Raw genomic sequence first — 20,644 nt, forward strand, 5'->3', positions numbered from 1 at the left:
TGTAAATAGTCATTCTGGATTAAAAAAAAAAAAAACCAAAGTAGTACAGGGGAAGATAAATAAGTTTCATTACAGGAAACTAATCCTTGTGACCAAAATATTTGCGTTTTCAGTTTCTTAAACCATAAGAGTTTACAGGTCAAACAATGTGAAAATCCTATTATGCACATGAATCTTATACGAGGATAGTCATCACCAATATTTGAAGTGTTTTAATCCATATTAGTTGTGCTCCCCCACTCCACCCTTACACCCTCTCTCAAAAATAAGTGTGTAACAAGTTTGTGTTAAGTACCCAACCAAAGGCAGGCAGTCTTTGAGGCGAAAGATAAAGCCTATTTTTTCCACTACTTTTCCTCTCTCTTGAGGGGAACAGCGAAGGGAACGGAGGAAAGATACTCCCAAGCTCGGAATCCAATGACAAAATACACATCACTGTGAAGCTAATGACCAGAGGACATCTACCAGACAACAGCATCTAGCCACACGTCATTAAGAAGTAGGACAACTGAAATAAATGTGAGCGCTGTTTCTTGACACGGCTTCGAGATCCGCACACCTCCCTCGGGTATTATAAAACACCCATCGTGCTTTCAGCTCAAATAATTCACATCCCCACCGGACTGCAAGCTACAGGACATTCCTGAAATGCTCCGGTGCTTTTTCTTTACTACAGAATCTGAGAAGAAAAGAGACCCGGCGCCACGGAAAAGAGTTCAAGCCTCAGGGCTGTCCATGTTAAAGTTCCAGAAAACCGTTTCCACTCCAAACTCGTCCCTGGCAGAAAAGTTTGAGCAGCGCACTTTCCGCCGCCCCGGCTGGGTCCCAGCGGAGCCTACTTACTGGGCTGAGCCAACTTTGCTCTCTTTCTTCCCGAGCACTTTGGCAGGCTTTGTGTCGTCCACATCTTGCTGTAGCTCAGTCATCAGGGCCGCGTCTGCAGGGCACCTTCAGCCCCCCGCGCGCCTGCAGTCCGCTCCCCCTCCTCCCGCTCGGGTCTCCCCGTCCGGGCGCAGGCCCGGGAGCCACGCCGCGCCGTCCCCTGCGCCCCCGGCGATCGGCGCATCCAGGCCGGCCGAGCGCGACGCCTGCCGACCTGGACACGTTCGAGCCCGAGCGCTTGGGCCGAGCGAGCGTGGAAGAGCCGGGAGGGAGGGAAGGGGAGGGTCGAAGCGAAGTGACAGCCTCTTGCCCCAACCCAGGAGGCAGAGGAAGAGAAAAAGGAAACCTGTTGAACGAGTCTTTCTGGGAGAGGAAGCTAATTGGCCGAGCAGGTGAAACATTTGCCTAACAAGGCACCATATATTTAGCCTCCTCGTAAACTGGAGGGTTTTTTCTACCCGGACTTAACTAGGGGATTTTAAAAATGGGCAGCCGGCTGCAGATACAGGAAATGGAAACGACCGAGGGAGGCTCTCTCTCAACAGATGCTCTGTGTGGGCTGGCCTCTGCTCCTGCCTAAATTATTCAGACAGGATGTTGCCTCATTGAGGACGGCCTGGTCAGGGCTTAAAGTTCAATAACAAAGGTACTAAAAGGTGGTTGCTTTTAGGGGGTCACCTGGTTAACCCTTCCTAGTTCTGTCGGGGGAGAAGCATTCATCAAAACCTCATTAGCAACTTAGTTACAATGCACTCAACCAATAAAATGAATGCCTCGTCTTCCCGCCTTTGGGTGAGGTATTAACTTGCTGGTTCTGTCTGAAGTTTTGCATTTGAAGCATCTATGAACTCATTTAACAAAGTTTTGAGAGCTACCATGTTGCAGGCATTATTGTAAAGATTCACTTCGTATAGCAAATAATGTATGTGTTGGTGGTTTTCTGATTTGTTACAGAGTCGTTGAGAATAAGAAAAACCTTATTGTTGGAAGCCTAACTTTGCTTTAAAACAATTACAAGCGCAACGGTGGAGCATGACATGGCTGGGGAAAAATTACTAAGGCTATGCTCTGGGGCTGTAAGTCCTTCATTTTTTCTTTAAAAATTAATTTTAGATTTAGGGATAATCACAAAGAATATACAACCACAGTATTTATATATATGTGTGTGTGTTTGTGTGTGTGTGTGTGTGTAAAAGAAAACACCTGCCTACCCTTCTAAATAACCTCAAACATTTTAGAGATGAAAGTGCTTTCCAAAGTTTTCTTGTTCCCACTCCATTTATGAGCTTCTATCATTAGGCCGAGAGAACAAAGGCATCTTTTTGTAGCCTGCTTGCTCCAAAATTGACTCTCGTGACACTTGACAAATAAGCCAAAGGGAAAAAGTTTACATAAATTCTGTGAGAGTTGACCTGGTCAGGGCTCTGTCTCTTTATTCCTGACCACTGACCCTCCTTACTGGGGGAGCCTGGCTTGGCGGAGTCGGGAAGGCTCTGGGTGACCTGGAAGCTTGGAAGCTGTCTCTTCAGTGTCCATAACTGGCTCTTCCTGCAGACATCACCAACACTTTCACCTTCGAGTCCCTCCTGGAGCTCCCCATCTTACTTGGGCTGGAGTGGGATTTGATGAAGTCGTCACTCTCCTGAACTCTGGGTAATGACTCTTTCCTTAAATCTCAGGTGTCCTCCAACCCGCCCCCACTCAGAGCTCAGAGCCGAACTGACCTTTTGTGCTCCCCCAAGTAATTTTTTTTATTTCAGGAAAATATAAATAACATAATATTTATCATTTTAACCATTGGTAAGTGTACAATTCAGTGACATTAAATACATTCGCAGTATCTATAACCGTCACCACTATCTATACCCAAAACATTTTTTATCATCCCCAACGTAAACTCTGTACCCGTTCAACAATAAGTCCTTCTTCCTCCCTCCTCCAAGCCCATCATAACCTCTATTTTACTTTCTGTCTCTATAAATTTGTCTATTCCAGGTACCTCATATAAGTGAAATCATACGATGTTTTTCCTTCTGTGTCTGGCTTATCTCCTGAAGCATAATGTTTTCAAGGTCCATCCAAGTTGTAGCATGTATCAGACTTCGTTCTTTTTTATGGCTGAATACTATTCCATTGTATGTATATTCCATATTTGTTTATCCCTTCATCTATTGGTGAACACTTGGGTTGTTTCCACCTTTTGGCTGTTGTGAGTAATGCTGCTATGAACGTTGATGTGCAAATATCTGTTCAAGTCCCTGCTCTCAGTTCTTTTGGGTTTCTACCTACGAGGGGGATTGCTGGGTCATATGGTAGTTCTGTGTTAAACCTTTTTAGAAACCATGGTCAGACCTCTTTTGATGCATGAGTAAGGTCAAGTGTTCAGAGCTTCCCCAGCATGGATTTACAGCTCAATTAACAAGCACGCAGTTGCCCTGAAACTTGTTCTTTAGTGTATGGGTTGAAGACTTCCAATAGTGTGGTCTTAAATGAGAAAGGAGGGGAGGGGCTGAGGGTAGTGGTGGGTGGGGAAAATAGCGGATAGTGCTTTCCTAGAGTGGGGAGGAATTCAAAAGGAGCAAGAAAACTGCATTATTTTACCTGGTGGCGTTCGCTTAGGTTTAAAAGATGTTGTCAAACAGCTTCCTCATTCGTTTATCCTTGGGGCTAGTATACAATAAAATGGAATGCAGTATTTAAAAAGCAGCAGCAGATAAACAATAGGGGAAATTTCATTGTAGTGTGACAAAATTGAGACATAAGATTATGGCTAAAATATATTTTAAGGGGCTCCTTGACTTTGCTCCAATAAAAGACCCTTTACGGGGCTGGCCCCGTGGCCGAGCGGTTAAGTTCGCGCGCTCCGCTGCAGGCGGCCCAGTGTTTCGTCGGTTCGAATCCTGGGCGCGGACATGGCACTGCTCCTCAGACCACGCTGAGGCAGCGTCCCACATGCCACAACTAGAGGAACCCACAACGAAGAATACACAACTATGTACCGGGGGGCTTTGGGGAGAAAAAGGAAAAAATAAAATCTTAAAAAAAAAAAAAAAAAAAAGACCCTTTACTTTTCTTCCTCTAAGCTTCTGGGAACATAATTTCTTGTTTCTAATATCAAAGAAGAGTTCTAGCCGATACTCAAGCAGGTACAGTAGAAAATGGCTAACTCGCGCCTTTCAGTAGATAAGGGCTTCTACTCAACAGCTTAGACTACTGATGAAATGTTGGTCTCTTTTTTTTTTTTTTTTTTTTCTTAAAGATTTTATTTTTTCCTTTTTCTCCCCAAAGCCCCCCCGGTGCATAGTTGTGCATTCTTCGTTGTGGGTTCCTCTAGTTGTGGCATGTGGGACGCTGCCTCAGCGTGGTCTGATGAGCAGTGCCATGTCCGCGCCCAGGATTCGAACCGACGAAACACTGGGCCGCCTGCAGCAGAGTGCGCGAACTTAACCGCTCGGCCACGGGGCCAGCCCCTGTTGGTCTCTTTTTAACTGATCAGATACACTGCACTTCTGTCCATAGTCTCTGGGACAGAGTTTGGAGATGTGAGTGGAGATAAGGTTCCAATGTATGTTCAGGTAGTTTCCTACTTTATAGCACGTGTCAGGGGATGTATTTATTAGCCAATATAAGTACATGTAAAGTGTTGTCACATTCCTGTAATTTTATGCATGTTGTCTGATGACATGTTTTAGATGTTGATTCTCTTATCAAGATGTAACCTGGAAGCTCTGTAATAATTTAACTGTGCGTAATATTTAATATATCAATGTCATAAGTCAGAGGATTCTAGGAACATTCATCAGACCATTCCTATTTTCAATTGAAAGTCAATATCCAAAGGAGAATTAAATGGGAAAAAATTGAGAGAGTTCAGAAGAAAGCCATACAGTGACTCCGAAGAATTTAATTATCAAACTTCATAAAAAAGTTGTAAGATAGGCTGGCCCGGTGGCCTAGCGGTTAAGCTCATGTGCTGCGCTTCCGTGGCCTGAGGTTCACTGGTTCAGATCCCGGGGGGCCGACCTATGCATCCCTTATCAAGCCATGCTGTGTCAGGCATCCCACATATAAAGTAGAGAAAGATGGGCATGGATGTTAGCTCAGGGACAATCTTCCTCAGTAAAAAGAGGAGGATTGGCGGCGGATGTTAGCTCAGAGCTAATGTTCCTCAAAAAAAAAAAAAAAAAAACTGTTAAAAAAAAGTCATAAGAATGAGGGTTGAGGAGCATTACATGAATGGGACCTTTATTAAATAATTTCTGTCAAAAATGAAGGAAAGTTTCCTGATGAATGCAGCCATTAAACATTGGAATGGGAATCTATCGTAGGCTATGCAATCTCCTTCTATAGAGGCCTTTGAAAATAATATTTTAAAAAAAATAGAATTTTCTTTTTGTTTTGAGGAAGATTAGCCCTGAGCTAACATCTGCCTCCAATCCTCCTTTTTTTGCTGAGGAAGACTGGCCCTGAGCTAACATCCGTGCCCATCTTCCTCTACCTTATATGTGGGACAGCTACCACAGCACGGCTTGCCAAGGGGTGCCATGTCCGCACCCGGGATCAGAACCAGCAAACCCCGGGCTGTCGAAGTGGGACATGCGAACTTAACCACTGTGACACCGGGCTGGCCCCAAATAGAATGGTTTTGAACCAGCATTTCCCAAGCCAAGTTATACTGCAGATGGGGAAATCTGAAATACTCTCTTTCTCTCTTGAGGGATGAGGCAAGAACTAAGCTTAGCACCTGTGTTAAGAGGAATGTATTTGCGTTCTGTGTGAGTTTCTATCTGAGGGAAGGGGAAAAGATTGCCTGCCACACACTAAACAAAATTTAAAAATCAAATCCCCACCATAATTTTTCAGAGAAGAGCCTATGCTTCAGAGAGTATCTTGGCCAAAATTACAGTGATCCCATGAGGACGAAGACTCAGCTCCCCTGACTTCCAGGGGGGTAGTTGTTGGGGTGTAGGAGAGTGAACAGTGCAAAACAGAGTTTGTTGATGGCAGAGACACGTGCCTTATAAGAGAGTGTGTGTTGGGGGAGCCCAAGGACCCTTCAACACATGTAATGTTTGTGGGGAAAGAAATGTATGAATCTGGAGCTATCTGTGGTGGCCGCATTTTGTAGTTATCTATTGCTGCATAACTAACCACCTCAAAGCTTGGTGGCTTAAACCAATAATGTATTATTTTCTCTCATGCCACAGTGGATTGACAGGGCTCAGCTGGATGGTTCTCACTTGGGGTCTCTCATGCAGCTGCAGTCAGATGGGACCCAGGGCTGGAGTCATTTGAAGACAATACTGAACTGGATGTGCAATTCCCCAGTCTGATGCTTCAGCTGGGATGGCTGCAACAGCCAGGGACCAGCTGAGCATTTTAATTTCTCTACATGGCCCTGCACATGGCTAGCTTGGGCTTCCTTACATCATGGCAGTCTCAGGATAGTTGGACATTTTACTTAGTGGCTGGCTTCCTCCAGAGCACGTGTTCCGTGATACCAAGGATTCCTGTGAGATAGCCTTGGACGTCAGTCACCTCTGCTGCATTCTATTGGTCAAAGGTGAGCCACAGGGCCAGCCCAGGTTCAAGGCAAGAGAACTACACAAGGTGTGAATACTAGGAGTGTATTTCACCGGAGACTGTCTTTGGAGACCAGCTACCACAGTGCAGATCTTAGATTAGGCCCTCTGACTATAGATACTTTGTCACTGGGCATGTGTGCAAATGGGCCTTTCTAACATCACTGTTCTAAACGCGTGAGATACAGAGGTGAACAAAATTGGCAAAACCCTGGTGCCATGGTTCTTACATTCTAGTGGGAGAGACTGAAAATAAAAAAAGTAAGCACATGAATAACAGTTTCAACAGATAAGAGATAGAAAGAAAATAAAGCAGAAAGTCACGGAGAGGAAGGGAGGTCTATTCTCCATGGGAAGATCAGGGAAGCCTCTTTGAGGTGACGTCTCAGCAGAGACTTGGGGAAGTGGGGGTGGGGGGGGAGAAAGCTGTGTGAGGCCTCAGTGCAAAGTCTTGCGTCAGCGGGAGGGAAGAGCGTGGATAAAGGCCTCGAGGCAGGACCAAATTTGGCATATTCAAGGAACAGCAGGAAGGCGCTATTCTCCACTGTGCCTGGAATATAACGAGGGAAGACAAGTTTGGTGGGAGATGATCTCATAAAGATATTATCTTCTCTGTCCGTTTGTTTATTATCTGCCCTCTCCCACAAGAATGGAATCTTCTCAAAAACAAGGGACTTGTCTGTTGTGTTTGCCACTGGATCTACAGTGCCTGGTTCATGTTAGATGCTCAATAAATATGTGTTGAATGAATGAATGAATCATTGGGTGCTTGTTTCTATCCAGTGGTTCTCAAGCATACTCCTCTGGAACTCTACCTGACGTAAAATGTTAATGTTGAGTAATATTGGTCTTTTTTAAATTTGGAGGGGGGAAAAAGAGTGAATGAAGAAGAAATATAACTTAAATCCCTCCCATCCCCCAATTTAAAAAGGAACACCTTGGGCTCATGCGACTTATCACTTGTCAGCTGGTTGACAGCAAGTGCTTCAAACAGGTCAGAAAGGTCCCATGACTCCCAGATGGTCTGGCTCGGGAGCAAGTCCAAGAATCGCGGTTTACAATCCACAGGCAACAATTTCAACTTATGGAATCTCTCATATTTTCTTAGAGAAACATTCATCCAGCTACTTCCTTTCCTTGTTTTGGGAACTAATGAACACACGATCAGCAAGAGGCCTGGCCTTTCTCCTTCCTCGTACCCTGCTGGGGCGTGTTCTGTTTCCTCCCTGTGAAATGTTTTGACAGTGAGGTCCATGCAGTGCAATCAGTGCATCGCTTTGAAGCAGTTAATATTTATTATTAAAGTAGTTTCTGCAAGTTACATTTTTTCTTTATATCACCTATATGGCACACTTTTAATGGCTTTTTCTGAATTTTCATTCTTTTTTTACATACTTTCATTGTATTATTCTTTTTTGACAATTCCTGTTAGCATTTTGTTATCTTTTTCCAGTCTCTTCTCTATGTAGAACTATTCATCTGTTAAAATTATCTAATAAATAAGCTGGTAAAAAAAGAACAAGGGAGAAGGGAACATAGAAAATATTTCAGGCCAATAAGGAAGTTTTTCTATTTCTTTCAAGCAGATTTACTTTGCTTTTACTTTTTGGCTGAAACTTTATAAATAGACTCTTCATTTGAGGCAAATTGTGCAGTCTGTCTGTCTGTCTGTCCTTCCTTCCTTCTTTCCAACCATCAAAAAAATGATGCCTTTTGTGTGCCAGGCTATATTCTGGGTTACAGAAGTATGAAAATAAATAAGCATCTGCTTGCTATAAGTGAATTTTCAGTAGAGTGGGAAAGAATTCAATAAACAGATATTTACAAAACATACTTACACAGAACTTTAGTCAAAAACTATCACGTTCGTATATCATAACTAGACACCTGGACGAAGTAACATCATGATGTCACATGATGGACAGGGGTAGGAGATGGCCACATGATGCTTTGTGTTCTTCTGTTTTGGATCACACACAAGCCACCACCACTCCCCACCTTCACCCCTCGTCCCCCTCACTCCCACATACATCTGCACCACTTGTCAAAAAGGCTTAGGCTGGAAGTCAGGAGAACTGGGCTCTAGTCCGAGCACTGTGCTTTGTACCAGAATGTGAATCTAATAATGGAATACAGCATTGAAGTAACAGAATGCTGGCATCAAGGAAAGGACCCTGGATCTCATGGTTACAGCAATATCAGTTTCTGCCTTATATAGACTAACTATAAGAAAGAGGGGGGGACTTTTTACACAGAAATGTTGCATTTACTAATTGCAAAATGGCAACTTTAAATCAATTCCATGAGGCGAAAGCAATTATTGAAATCTATTCACTTGAGAAGCTAGGTGCATTTACCTTCTTCCTATAGGGCTTCTTTGTGTTAGTTTCTACTTTTAAAAGCACAGCAGATGAAAACGGAGTGTTTCCCTGTGTGTTAAGATCACTGACTAATTAAAATCAGAATTTAACTTTTATTTTTAGTAGTGTTCAAAGAAATGAAATTAAAGTTCCTCTTTCCTCCATATCAAAAAACATAAAATAAGCTCTTTAATAAGACACCTAGTAGAGGGAGATTCAGACCTTGGAAATGCTTGGTCCTATAGACTCCCAAACCCCTAGATTTTGCAAAAGTATTATATAAATTAGTAGTAGACACTACAAAGAAACAGATGATGAGAGCTGGTGGGAATGGTCTTGGTTGCTAGCCTCTCAGTTATACCCTCACCCAGGTGGTCCTGCCATATTTACTTTTCTGCCCTTGGTGTCCAGGGGATTGCCTGTGGTATCCTTTCAGTAAACAACTCTCTTGTTTGAGCTTGTTGAATGGGTGGTGCTGGCAGTAAAAGAGCCCTCACTGGGGAGGGGTGGGGCTGAGGGTTAGAATAAGGGAATAGTTAAGAGTCAGATTGATCTGAGAATCCTAATATGCATCTTTCTACCTTGGACGAGTGACTTACCGCCTCTAAGCCTCAGTTTCCTCATCTGTGGGGAAAAAAATGGGACTAGCAGTAGTATCTATTTTATAGGACCATTGGGGAATTTAAAGAGCTAATGTATATAAAGGAATTGGTACAGTATGCCAGGTGCACAGTAAGTACTCAATTCATATAAACTATTAATTACCATTGTCACATTGTTGACCAGATAATATTTTAACAAATTGAGGATATCGCTCTCCCTTAGTTCATCAGCATCATTATTTATGACAAGGCACAGTGTGTAGAGTATTATGTCATATGATAGAGGGAGTTACTAAAGCTAGAGAAGATGTCCCCTCTGTTCCCTTCTGAGTCCTCGACCCTCTTCAGGCTGATTTCTTTATGTCAGAAGCTAAGGCCGCATCCCTAGATCAGAGGCATTGATAGATTTAACTTGCTAGATCTCAGCTATGATCTCTCATGTGTCCTTGGATTTTTTCCTCTCTTAGATGTCTTTGCCACCGTAAAAGCTTTTGCTCAACTAGTAAAGGAATCATTGGAATTAAGAGTTAATCAATATGAACGCTTATGGAGTGGAGGCCTATGATAGCTAGAGTGACTGTATGTCCTGGTTTGCTAGGGATGGTCCTGATTTAGTCCTACTATTCTGAAATAATTATAAGAGAGTCCATTTCATTCTCAAAAGGTGTCCCTGTTTGGGAAATTTATTGATAACCATTCTATAGCATTGACCAAACTAAAATATTGTAATGGCTCACTTGTTTAGACAAAGCATCTAATGAGCCAAACTCTTGGATCTGATTGCCTTACTGCCCAGTACGCTACCCTCTGTCACTTAGTGTGCTCCCAACTTCTATTAAATAACCTGAAAGTTATCAGAACAGTGGGGTAAAAACAAATGTATGTTAGCATGTCAAATTATAACAATTACTTGAAGAACAACCTAAAGTTTGTGCTCCCTTGATCTCAAATCAGAGGCATCTCTTTGCACAGAGTTGATAGCTTCATGACCCAGTCAAGAGTTTGAGTCTAAGTGACTCATTGTTAATATTTCCCTTCACTTTGCTAACCATAAGGCAGAATTTTTGTTTAGACCTCATTGGTCACATTTATGTTGACCTTGAGATTGTAAACAATCTGGTTTAATTCTCCAGATGCTTTCTTTAATCACTTTGCTCTAGAAGGAAGAAATAGGTCATCTGACTCTACTACAAGTAAGAACCTGAAGGCTGATTCTCTTAAGCTCCAGGCTATGGTTTTCAGTTTATCACCCAGTGAGCTAATTCCTTAGAGCCTTGGTATCTAATGGTAACTAAACTGCCAATGAGTAAGCTTTGTAATGAAAGCCTCTAGCTCCCACCAGAAAACACATGTAAAGTAGAGGAAGACGTGCACGGATGTTAGCTCAGGGCCAATCTTCCTCAGCAAAAAGAGGAGGATTGGCAGCAGATGTTAGCTCAGGGCTAATCTTCCTCAAAAAAAAAAGGGGTGCTGGAAATTTTCTATATATATATTGAGCTGGGTGGTGATTACAAGAGTGTATGCATATATAAAAATTTATTGAGTGTACACTTAAGATTTGTTCATTTAAATATATTTAGATTAAACTTCAGTTTAAAAAAGTAAAAAGAGGGGCTGGCTGGGTGGCACAACGGTTAACTTTGCACGTTCTGCTTCAGCGGCCCGGGGTTCGCTGGTTCGATCCCGGGTGCAGACATGGCACCGCTTGGCAAGCCATGCTGTGGTAGGCGTCCCACATATAAAGTAGAGGAAGATGGGCACAGATGTTAGCTCAGGGCCAGCCTTCCTCAGGAGGATTGGTGGCAGGTGTTAGCTGAGGGCTAATCTTCCTCAAAAAAAAAAAAAAGTAAAAAGAAAAGAAAAGCCTCAAATCTCTTTAGCTAAAGCTGGTAAGAAAAAAAATCTATTCTTGTAAGTGAGCAAAAGTGAGGCCATCTTGTTATGCTAAATGGCCCTGGCCCCTCCTCTGTGTGACTATTCTCTTCTCTGCACATGCTCTAAAAAAATTCACATGCTCTCCTGATTTATGGCCTCTGCTTACATATGTACTCCCTGATAGCTTGATAAATTAAAACTTTGTTCTGTGAGTTTCCCTCCAGGAACAGGCCGACCACAGATGGGAAACACACCTACAAGGTATCCCTCACAACTGACAGAAGAATGGAATAATGTGATGCCTGGAGCCCATCCATGCCTGGGGACCGACATCCCTGGATCCTCTCCTCACCGCCCATTTTCCCTATGTGACTGCTTCAAGATTCTGTAATCCTTGAAGATGGGTTTTTGAGACATAAGTCACCCATCTTCCGATTAGCTGGCTAATCTAATTAAACTTCCTTTCTCAATCTCTAACTCGTTGTGATTAATTGGCTCAGATCGGGGCTAGCAGAGCAAGCCCATTGTTAGGTATCTTCTGAGTTAATAAAGTAACAGAAGAAAGAAAACACCTGCTTACATAAAGTTTTTAATCTCTTTTTTCTCTTGGATATCAATATGATCTTTGTCTCTTTACTCTTTTCTATAGATATATCTCTCATTATCTCTGTTGTTACTTGATCTTTGAGAATAAAACTTCACATTAGGCCAGAAGAACTTTTGGATAGGACTTTTTCTGCCCACTTCCATCCACATATTTATTTCAGTATGTAACATTACAAAGTTTTTAACTGCACACTTTTTGCATAACCTATGAAGCATCTCTCAAAAGCTTCCTAGGCCGTATCAGTCATGGCTTATGAATAGTATGTATCTTCACCTCGTGGTCTCGAGTTTATCGTGTGACTATTTAATAAGTTAGTTGAATTGTATAATCAAAAGGATCAAGAGAAGCAAACAGTATTTTAATATAAAATAGAGGTATTGCAAATTAGAACCTTCCAGATATTTTAGAAAATATTTGACACCCCCCAAATATCCTATTTTTCAATCTACCTCTAAAGGGTACTCTACTCATGTGTAGCCAGCTACACCATGATCTAAGATATAGGTGAATTCAAGAACTGAGATTATATACAATTAAAGAAAAAGGAAAGGGAATGGAAAGACTGAAATTAGTTAATTGCCTCCTATGTGCCAAGCCCTGTGACTAGCATAGATTATTTACTCTTTACAACAATCCTATGAGGATTGTCTCATTGCATCAGTGAAGAAACTAAGGTTCAGAAAGGGTAAACAACTCTCCCAAGATCACACAGCTAATAATTAAGTTGTGTTGTTTTCCAAAGCTTGCTCTTTGTGCTATCTCTCCTGATGTCAAAAGAGGTGAATTCCAAAGTGATTAAAAGATTCAAAGAGATTTTAGAGGTAATCTCATCAATCCCACTTGTTTGGAGATAAGGAAACTGAGGCAAGGGAGGTTATATTGTATCCATCTCATAACGCACATCTCAGTTATCATTTCCTCCTAGAAGCTTTCTATACTCAGCTCTCCATCTTCCCACCTCATCCTGCCCCGTAATCCACCATCATTAAAATCCTTTACATGCTATATCGAGTGGTGGGCAAGAGTAAGTGGCATCTGGAGCCTGAATTTAAATCTCTGATCTACCCCTTTGGGGTGTGTGACCTTGGATAAGTTACTCAACCTCTCTGAGCTTCAGTTTCCTCACTGTGAAAAAGGAGACAGTAAGAGTACCTATCTTATAGAGTGGTTGTGATAACTAAATGAATTAAAACATAGAAAGTTCTTTAGAATGGAATGTGGCGTGTGCTAAGTGTTTTTTGTGTGTTAGCGATTACTTTTTATTATTATGCTCCATAGTACTTCTCTTTCGGTTTACGGTTACATCTATACAGGCTTGTCTCCTCAATGAGATGGAGATGGTTTCTTGCACATTTTTGCAATTCTTCCCTCAGTGCCAAGATCAGTGCTTAACAATTCTAAACACTGAACAAAGTGCTGGTGGTTTGCTTTCATTTTCCTAATTAAGGACTTTTTCCAAATTTTCCACATTTTTTCAAATTTCCCCAGTTAATGACTCCATCAAGTACAGAATCCAAGCCTCCAAGACCTTATTCTGCTTCTCTTGAGGATCTTGATTATTGATTCCCAGGCTGGCAATTTCTCCCTGGATTCCTCCTTGCTGTTAGACATCTAAAAGCACAGGGGTAGTTACATATGCCCGTGATTCCATTTGGGAATTAGTTATTTCTTTTTTGTTCCTTTAGGGGATTAATATTAAGCATGGACTGACTTTTTATCCTTGGTATTATGGGGTTGATGCACTGGTCTAACGCAACCAGTAATCCTAGTATGTGTTTTCTACCCACAGCTTCCCATTTCCATTGATACTGGTACCTTGAACTCCACCTACGAGCAACCATGAGGAAAAGTAAGGCCTTTAACACTTTTTGTTTCCTTTCACATTCTCCTCTGTATCCAATATTGCCATCACAAAAAGGACCTGTGTAAATTAAGGCTTCATTGCCTTGAGGTAAGTTGAGACTGTGGAATCCTGAGATTTCCTGATTTCAGGAAAGGTAGCTATTGTTTTTTGATTTCCACTCAGAATATTTAACCTTGGCATCTCAACAGTACCAATCTATTGCTTTTAAAAGTATGGTATGTAAAAGGTTGTGACAAGCTTTCTGAAAGTGTGGACTCCGGCTATTGGACTTTAGCGTTCCATCCTCTTTTGGCAAAGTTGTGGATTTTCTTTTAATGACAAATTTTAGCTCTATAGTTTTAAGATTCAAATATTGTTCAATGTCTAATTTTTGGGAAAATGCTGCTGTCATTCCACTGTGAGCTTTATAAATTGTCCTTTTCCAGGTCGCCCCTTCCTGATTAGCAGAACTTGGGGGGTAAATATATGTATTAGAAAGTCTCCCTGACCTTTGTGAAGCTTTGGAGACTTGTATGTTACTCAAGGTGAATCTTTTAGTGTGTCAAACTCTGTATCAGGAAATATAAAGCTGCTTTGAAATAAAATGAAACTCATCATAGGAAAGTTCTGATGTGTAGAATTACAAGAAAAATGAAACTTTATCAAATCCTTAATTTTCCATTAAGATGAGTTCACTTTTACCTGTTACTTTTTTTTTCTTGCTGTCTCTACCCCTGGTGTCTAAACTCTGTGAGGACCGGTTCATAGTCTCTTGTCGAGCCCTTTCTTTCTAGTAGTACCTATTATAAATGGTCAATAACTATTTCTTGAACAATAAATGACAATTAGGGAAATACTACATGTTATGGGCAACATCCAACTTAGAAATGCGTTGTGTTCTAAATGGCATTTTGTATTTCATTATTTGGGATGCAGAATATATTTTCTCATATAAGGAGTAATGTGAAAAGAATTTAGATTCCTAGGTTCAGTCATAAAAGCAAGTTTACTTCGTATTGTAAATTCTATTGTTTTAGCTACTCCAGCGCAAACTTTTCCGTGTTAGCATGGGAATTGAAGCATCATTTAAAAACTGGTTTATATAGTGAAGGCACTTTTTATCCTACGGTGAACTCCCCACTGAAGTCAGGCATGAATTTTCCTCTATGTCATCTCCTTCCTGGGTAAACATTAGTCAAACGTATCCATAGACATGAGAAACTCGCCACTAAGGGGTCAATATTGTCTTCTCCAGGGCTTTGTGGGGGACTGTATAAGAGTCCTCTCCTTCCATTAAATTCTTCCCTAAATTATGAGGACTTCTCCTTTTAGCCACACATCCTGTATAATTACTTCAGCTTCCTAAGGAAAATTGTGAAGGAAAACTCTGGAACTAATTTTGAAGCCACTACAGATCCACAGGCCTTTATCCAAAACCTGTGGGGCCGGATGTGTTTTGGAATTCAGAGAGAGTTTTGGGTTTTAGAAAGGTAACATGACATATATGCTGCATGTTGCGTGATATATTGAGCTTGTAATTCAACACAATAATATTTCTTCAGCTAAAGGTGTGAATATTCCCACTAAGTGAAATGAATAGATATTGTTTAGAACCTGACATCACTTCAATTCAGGTTCTGCTGGCAAAGTTATCAGAGTCACTTTGTTTTCAGAGCTATTTCTTTTTCTTTCTTTCTTTCTTTTTGAGGAAGATTAGCCCTGAGCTAACATCTGCTGCCAATCCTCCTCTTTTTGCTGAGGAAGACTGGCTCTGAGCTAACATCCTTACCCATCTTCCTCTACTTTATATGTGGGACACTTGCCACAGCATGGCTTGCCAAGCAGCGCCATGTCCACACCTGGGATCTGAACGAGCAAACCCCGGGCCACCGAAGCGGAACGTGCAAACTTAACAGCTGCGCCACCGGGCCAGCCCTTCAGAGCTATTTCTATCTCAGAATTGCTGGTAGGGGATTGTGGATCTATATGCCAAAGAGATTATGTCTCAAAGAAGAAAATGATGAAGATTGTCCCATTTCCAGAACCCTGGACTGAGTTCTCAAGTGGCAGAGACCCTACCTGGAGATAGGGGAATCATCTCTTTTGAGGAGAATGCTGAGAATATTTTCCAAGGCAGTATTTCCCAAGGCCCCCTAGCTCAGCCACCCCTCCGACTCCTTACCGGTAAGTTTGTGATTAGAAGGCCTATTGCTTATGAAGCCAGGCCTCCTCAGTTGGCTGAAAGAACTGTCACACTTGGAGAAAAGACTTCTTTCCACTTGTGGTGGGGAAACAGGAAGGCACAGAGACAGCCTTGAGCCCCAGTGGGGATGTTGGCAGAAGCCCCACAGATACTTGAAAAGGCTGGATGCTATTGAAAGTGCTGGAGGGGAGTGCCAATACTGGAAGAGGGTGAGGCCTCAAACCTGATTCAGGGACCCCACCTACGCTTCTGATTTTCCCTATGACTAGTTCAGCAGTCATGAAATAGTGACCCTCAGCTAAATACGACCAACCAGTGTGTTTTGCTAGAATTTGAAAGCCTAACAATGAACTGTGAACTTTCTAATTTACTCTTGGCTCCATGGTCCGTCCTTACTTCTATCTTTCTTTGTATCTTACTTCTATGATTTACACATTTGTATCACCTGCTGGGGTAAGAATGTCTGACCCCGAGTATGACCCGGGGTCATAAAGGTTACTTTGGTATTTAACCAGTAGCAGAGATAATGGGCTACTCAAGACATATGGTTAGAAAACTGTAGGGACCTGCCCAGTGGCGCGGCAGTTAAGTTCGCACATTCCACTTCTTGGCGGCCCGGGGTTTACCGGGTCGGATCCTGGGTACAGAGATGGCACCGCTTGGCAAAAAGCTATGCTGTGGTAGGCGTCCCACATATAAAGTAGAGGAAGCTGGACATGGATGTTAGCTCAGGGCCAGTCTTCCTCAGCAAAAAGAGGAGGATTGGCAGTAGTTAGCTCAGGGCTAGTCTTCCCCCCCAAAAAAAGAAAACTGTATAATAATGTAAAGTATCATTGTTCTAGTTGATAGTAAACTTTTCTGTTTAAGTGCTAGGTAAAGCAGATTTTTATCCAGAAGTTTCCATAAAACATTCCTTTATGTTTTGGAAACTGAGTGCTGTAGCAGGTTCTCTCCTGCTGCTTTTGACTTTTCAGTCCCTGACGTTGTTCTTTTTTCTCTCTTAAATTTCTAGCATTGATTAACATGTAGCTTGCTAATAGATCTTTTTGGATTAGTCTTAGCAATAAAAAAAAGCTTAAAAAAAAAAGGAATGAAATAAGCTTTTGTTAATGGCAGTTTATGTTCCATGAAGCTGTGTTTATGAGTTCTGTGTTGCCTGGAGCCACGCTGGGAGGCCCAGGGAGGCTAACACCCTGGAATTTCCCAGAGCCCTCTCCTCTGCCTCCTGTCAAGCTCGGCACACTCCAAGGGGCCTGTGATTCAAGTCTAAGATCACAGTTGTTAAATTCAGATTAAGGTAACGTGATCATGTTTTGAAATGTGCTGATTATGAAAGTGGCTAGAAAGTGAACTTCATTAATTACAATTAATAGGCAAGAATAGATTGTACTTAATCAGCTTTGTGCATTAAGGAATTTAATTCTGAGACTAAATGCTAACCATTAAAAAAAAATCCTTTTTAGTATGTTTCTTCAATATATACCAGCCTTGTGTTTCTTTCTTAATTACAAAACACTGCTGTTCCATTTTTCCAAAGGAAAAATATCTTCTAGCCATAAAATATATATAACTCTAAGTTATAAGAACTGTAGCCAAGAGGAAAAGGTTGATTCTAAATAGCTCAATTTAGGAAAATGGGTTCATTCTTCTTCATTAATGTACTTTGGAGACTCACACTTACAACTTTAATGCCTTGATCCCAATACTATCCCAAGTATTCTTTAATCTAGCTGTAAGCTGTTTCATAGCTAAGGGTTATTAATTTGGCTGGCTCATTCTTGTTAAGAAAAAACATTTTAGGCTCTCCAAATGTAGAAAAACCCAGGGCTTTTATTTCATAGAATCAGTTTCTTGAGATTAGGAAAAACTTCACAGGTCCTTCCTGGGTGCATGTTTGAGTCCCCTCTGTACATCTCACCAAACCACCCGGGCCGACTCTAGGCTGGATGAGAGAAGGGACTATGACTATTTCTTTCACCTGTGTAGCCAGTGTCGGGCCTCCAGAGTAAATATTTGATAAAGGAATGCAGAATGTTGAATGAATCTATCAAAGACTTGAACACCTTTGGTGACAGGAAACTCCTTACCCTTCAAAGTAGCCCAGTTCATCCTTGAGAATTCTGGTTGTTTTGAGTTCTTTTTTATTATGATTGAACTGTTATTTCTTCCCACTCAGTTGTTCCATTTGAGCCCTTCAGGCCATGTAGATTTGCTCCACCACGTGACAAACCTTTCACTATCTGAGTTGACCCTCATGCCCTGCTCTCTCTACTTGGCCTCTGAGCTTTGCTTCCGCGGATTAATATCCCTGGTTCTTTCTCAGCTGACATAGATCTGAGTGTCCCCTCATACTCTCTGATGCTCACCTCTGAGATAATCACCTTTACATAGTACCCACCATGGTTGGGGGAAGGCCTCACCTGCATAGGATTGTTATTCTTTCTAGAGTCGATTTATGTTGTTTGATATCAAACTAATTTTTTAATTTTTTGAAAGAATTGATTTTTAAGCTTTTCAAAGAGAACTTCTATTTTAGTCTTAACAAAATCCGGTCTCAATGGAAGGCAAATTAAATGGAAGATAATTATCGTCTTGGAGGCAGGCTTAGCCTGCTAATGGTTCATCTGTTGTGCTTGTCTCTAAGTTGACTTACTTGGATTCAAGATAACCTGACTCTTTGTGAAGATTAAACCTGGAGAGTTAGATGAAAGGTCCCTCCCTGTGTGATCTCTGCCAGGAATGTTTCCTACATGGAAGCCAAGCCAATCAATGGGACTACTGAGTCTGATTCCGGGAAACTGTTTCCCCATGTGACTGCCTGATAGTTAAGGCAGAGCTTTGAAGATTTTGAAAGGCTGCTACTAAATAAGAATTTACTATCTATTTTTTCATAGGGCTAAAGGTACAATTTAGCAGAGAGAATTTATTGATGTTCCTGAATTGATATTTACTGAAGGTAATTTTGAAATCAAATTATTAATGTGCAAGATGCAGGTAAATGTATATGCAAACAGGTAGGAATTTTTATTAGAAGTAATCTGTTACTGAGATAATATCTTACATTTGGGTAATCAGAGAAATAAAATTGTAAAAGAAAACAGTTTTTTTGAGTTATTTGAATCCTTTGAAACTACAGTCAGTTTCTAATTGTTTGGGGAGATGGGAGCAATAGGAAGGAGGGAAAAGAAGGAGGAAGCTGATGGGTGAAAGTAGCGAAGAGAAAAGGAAGAAGGGAGGGTAAAAGGAAAGGGGCAGAGAAGGTAGGACGTCTCAGAAATTCCAAGTAGCCCCGGGGTCCTTAACTGTTTTCCCACGTGCACTTTGAGTCCTGTACTGTAAAGATATGTTTTATAACTCACTAGTCAAAGTTAAACAGTTCTTACATAACAGAAATGTTTTGTTCTGGGAAAAAAAGACATCCCTTCCACTCGTTTTTCAAATATGCTCTAGTTGATTTGTGGTGGTTACTGGTTCCAGAAAGAGCTGGGACAGCAAACAGATCCTTCCACCTTGCCATGAGATAGAAGGAAATTCTTACTAAGCGTTTGCAGTACAGAAAAGGACTAAATTAGGGTCTTCCTGCTTAGGGTTTATTTCTCAAGGTTACTTCTTTGACTATCACATCTGGGCTTATAATAAGAACAGCTGGGCTAGTAAGTATTTCAGGGGTATGTCATGAGCTCTGTTCTTGGTGTTGCCCATTTCAGTATCTGTTCATCTGTGAGGATTCTTTCTTGAATGCCAGGGGCAAAAGATAAAAGTCTAAGAACCTTTGTATTTCTTTTCTCCTTCCTTTTGCCTCTCCTCGAAAGACATGCTGATTCTAGCAAAGCATCAAGGGTTTACTTTCACTTGGAGGGCTGGAGAGTCCAAGGCCATGATGGTGGTAAAGCCAATGGTCCTGGGACCACTTCAGAGTGATCAGGCCTAACTGGCCCTAAGTCTGTTCCTTGAACCAGTCCAACTTGCCAGGGTCATGGGTATCAGTAGACTTCTGACTTGAGAACCAAACCTCCCAGTGTCCCCTTGATCCTGAAACCCTGCTGAGCCTTTTCCAGAGTCTCTTAGTCCTCTTCCTCTTTCCCCCAAGGATTTGTTTTCATCGGATGGTGGTTGTGAGATCTTCGTTTTTCACGCCTATGCAGAAAAGTTACCACAGCAGGCCTGAGACTGCTATTCTTAGAAATGCCTGTTTGCAAGGTTGACCCTTAGCTGGCATTTGGGAACTTGGATTTTGGGAGTGTTCCCACTGTTCCCTGACTGATAAAGGTGGCTCATTGGACCTAAACTATGCAAACAGTATGATTTATGCTGAACATCTGCTTTTCTTCTGGGAGCTGAAATTTGGGGTATGTGTTAAGGATGGGGTGCCTGTGTGACCAGCCTCCAATTAAACACCTTGGGTCTCAAGTCTTTGCTAGGCTTCTCTGGGCAGAAACATTGTGCATATGTTGCTACATTTTTGTTGCTAGGGGAAGAGTGTATTCTCTGTGACCTTTCATAAGAGAGAGAGAGACAGAGTGTAAGGAAGCCTATAATGGATTCCTCCAGACTCCACCTGCATCTTTTTCCCTTATGACCCAGCTTACTATATCACTGTAATAAATCTTAGCCATATGTACAACTATATGCTGAGTTGCATGTGTCCTTCTAGTAATTCTCTGAGTGTGGGGTGGTCTCGGGGACCCCT

General features: G+C 41.7%; 1 protein-coding gene and 1 long non-coding RNA gene across 10 annotated transcripts in view; one reads left to right on the forward strand and one right to left on the reverse strand.

The window, feature by feature from the left end:
• Nucleotides 1-20,644, reverse strand: part of GRAMD2B (GRAM domain containing 2B) — a 130,731-nt gene that overhangs the window by 93,558 nt on the left and 16,529 nt on the right. For 2 of the 9 annotated variants that reach the window (XM_070233138.1, XM_023617784.2), the window contains exon 1: nt 844-1,143. The exons of 3 other annotated variants lie outside the window; for them this stretch is intronic. In XM_070233138.1, coding sequence (XP_070089239.1) covers nt 844-926 — 83 coding nt within the window. In that variant the 5' untranslated portion in view covers nt 927-1,143. Of the gene's footprint in view, nt 1-843; nt 1,147-20,644 lie in introns of those variants that run through there. 4 more of the 9 variants (XM_070233139.1, XM_023617785.2, XM_001504494.5 and 1 more) reach the window with 3 other exon arrangements.
• Nucleotides 1,331-11,775, forward strand: LOC111767823 (uncharacterized). Its single transcript, XR_002799687.2, has 3 exons — nt 1,331-1,528; nt 1,837-1,958; nt 11,526-11,775. It is a non-coding gene; the product is annotated as an uncharacterized lncRNA (long non-coding RNA).

The sequence above is a fragment of the Equus caballus genome, chromosome 14 (genome assembly GCF_041296265.1).
Source record: "Equus caballus isolate H_3958 breed thoroughbred chromosome 14, TB-T2T, whole genome shotgun sequence".
Taxonomy (NCBI): Eukaryota; Metazoa; Chordata; class Mammalia; order Perissodactyla; family Equidae; genus Equus; species Equus caballus.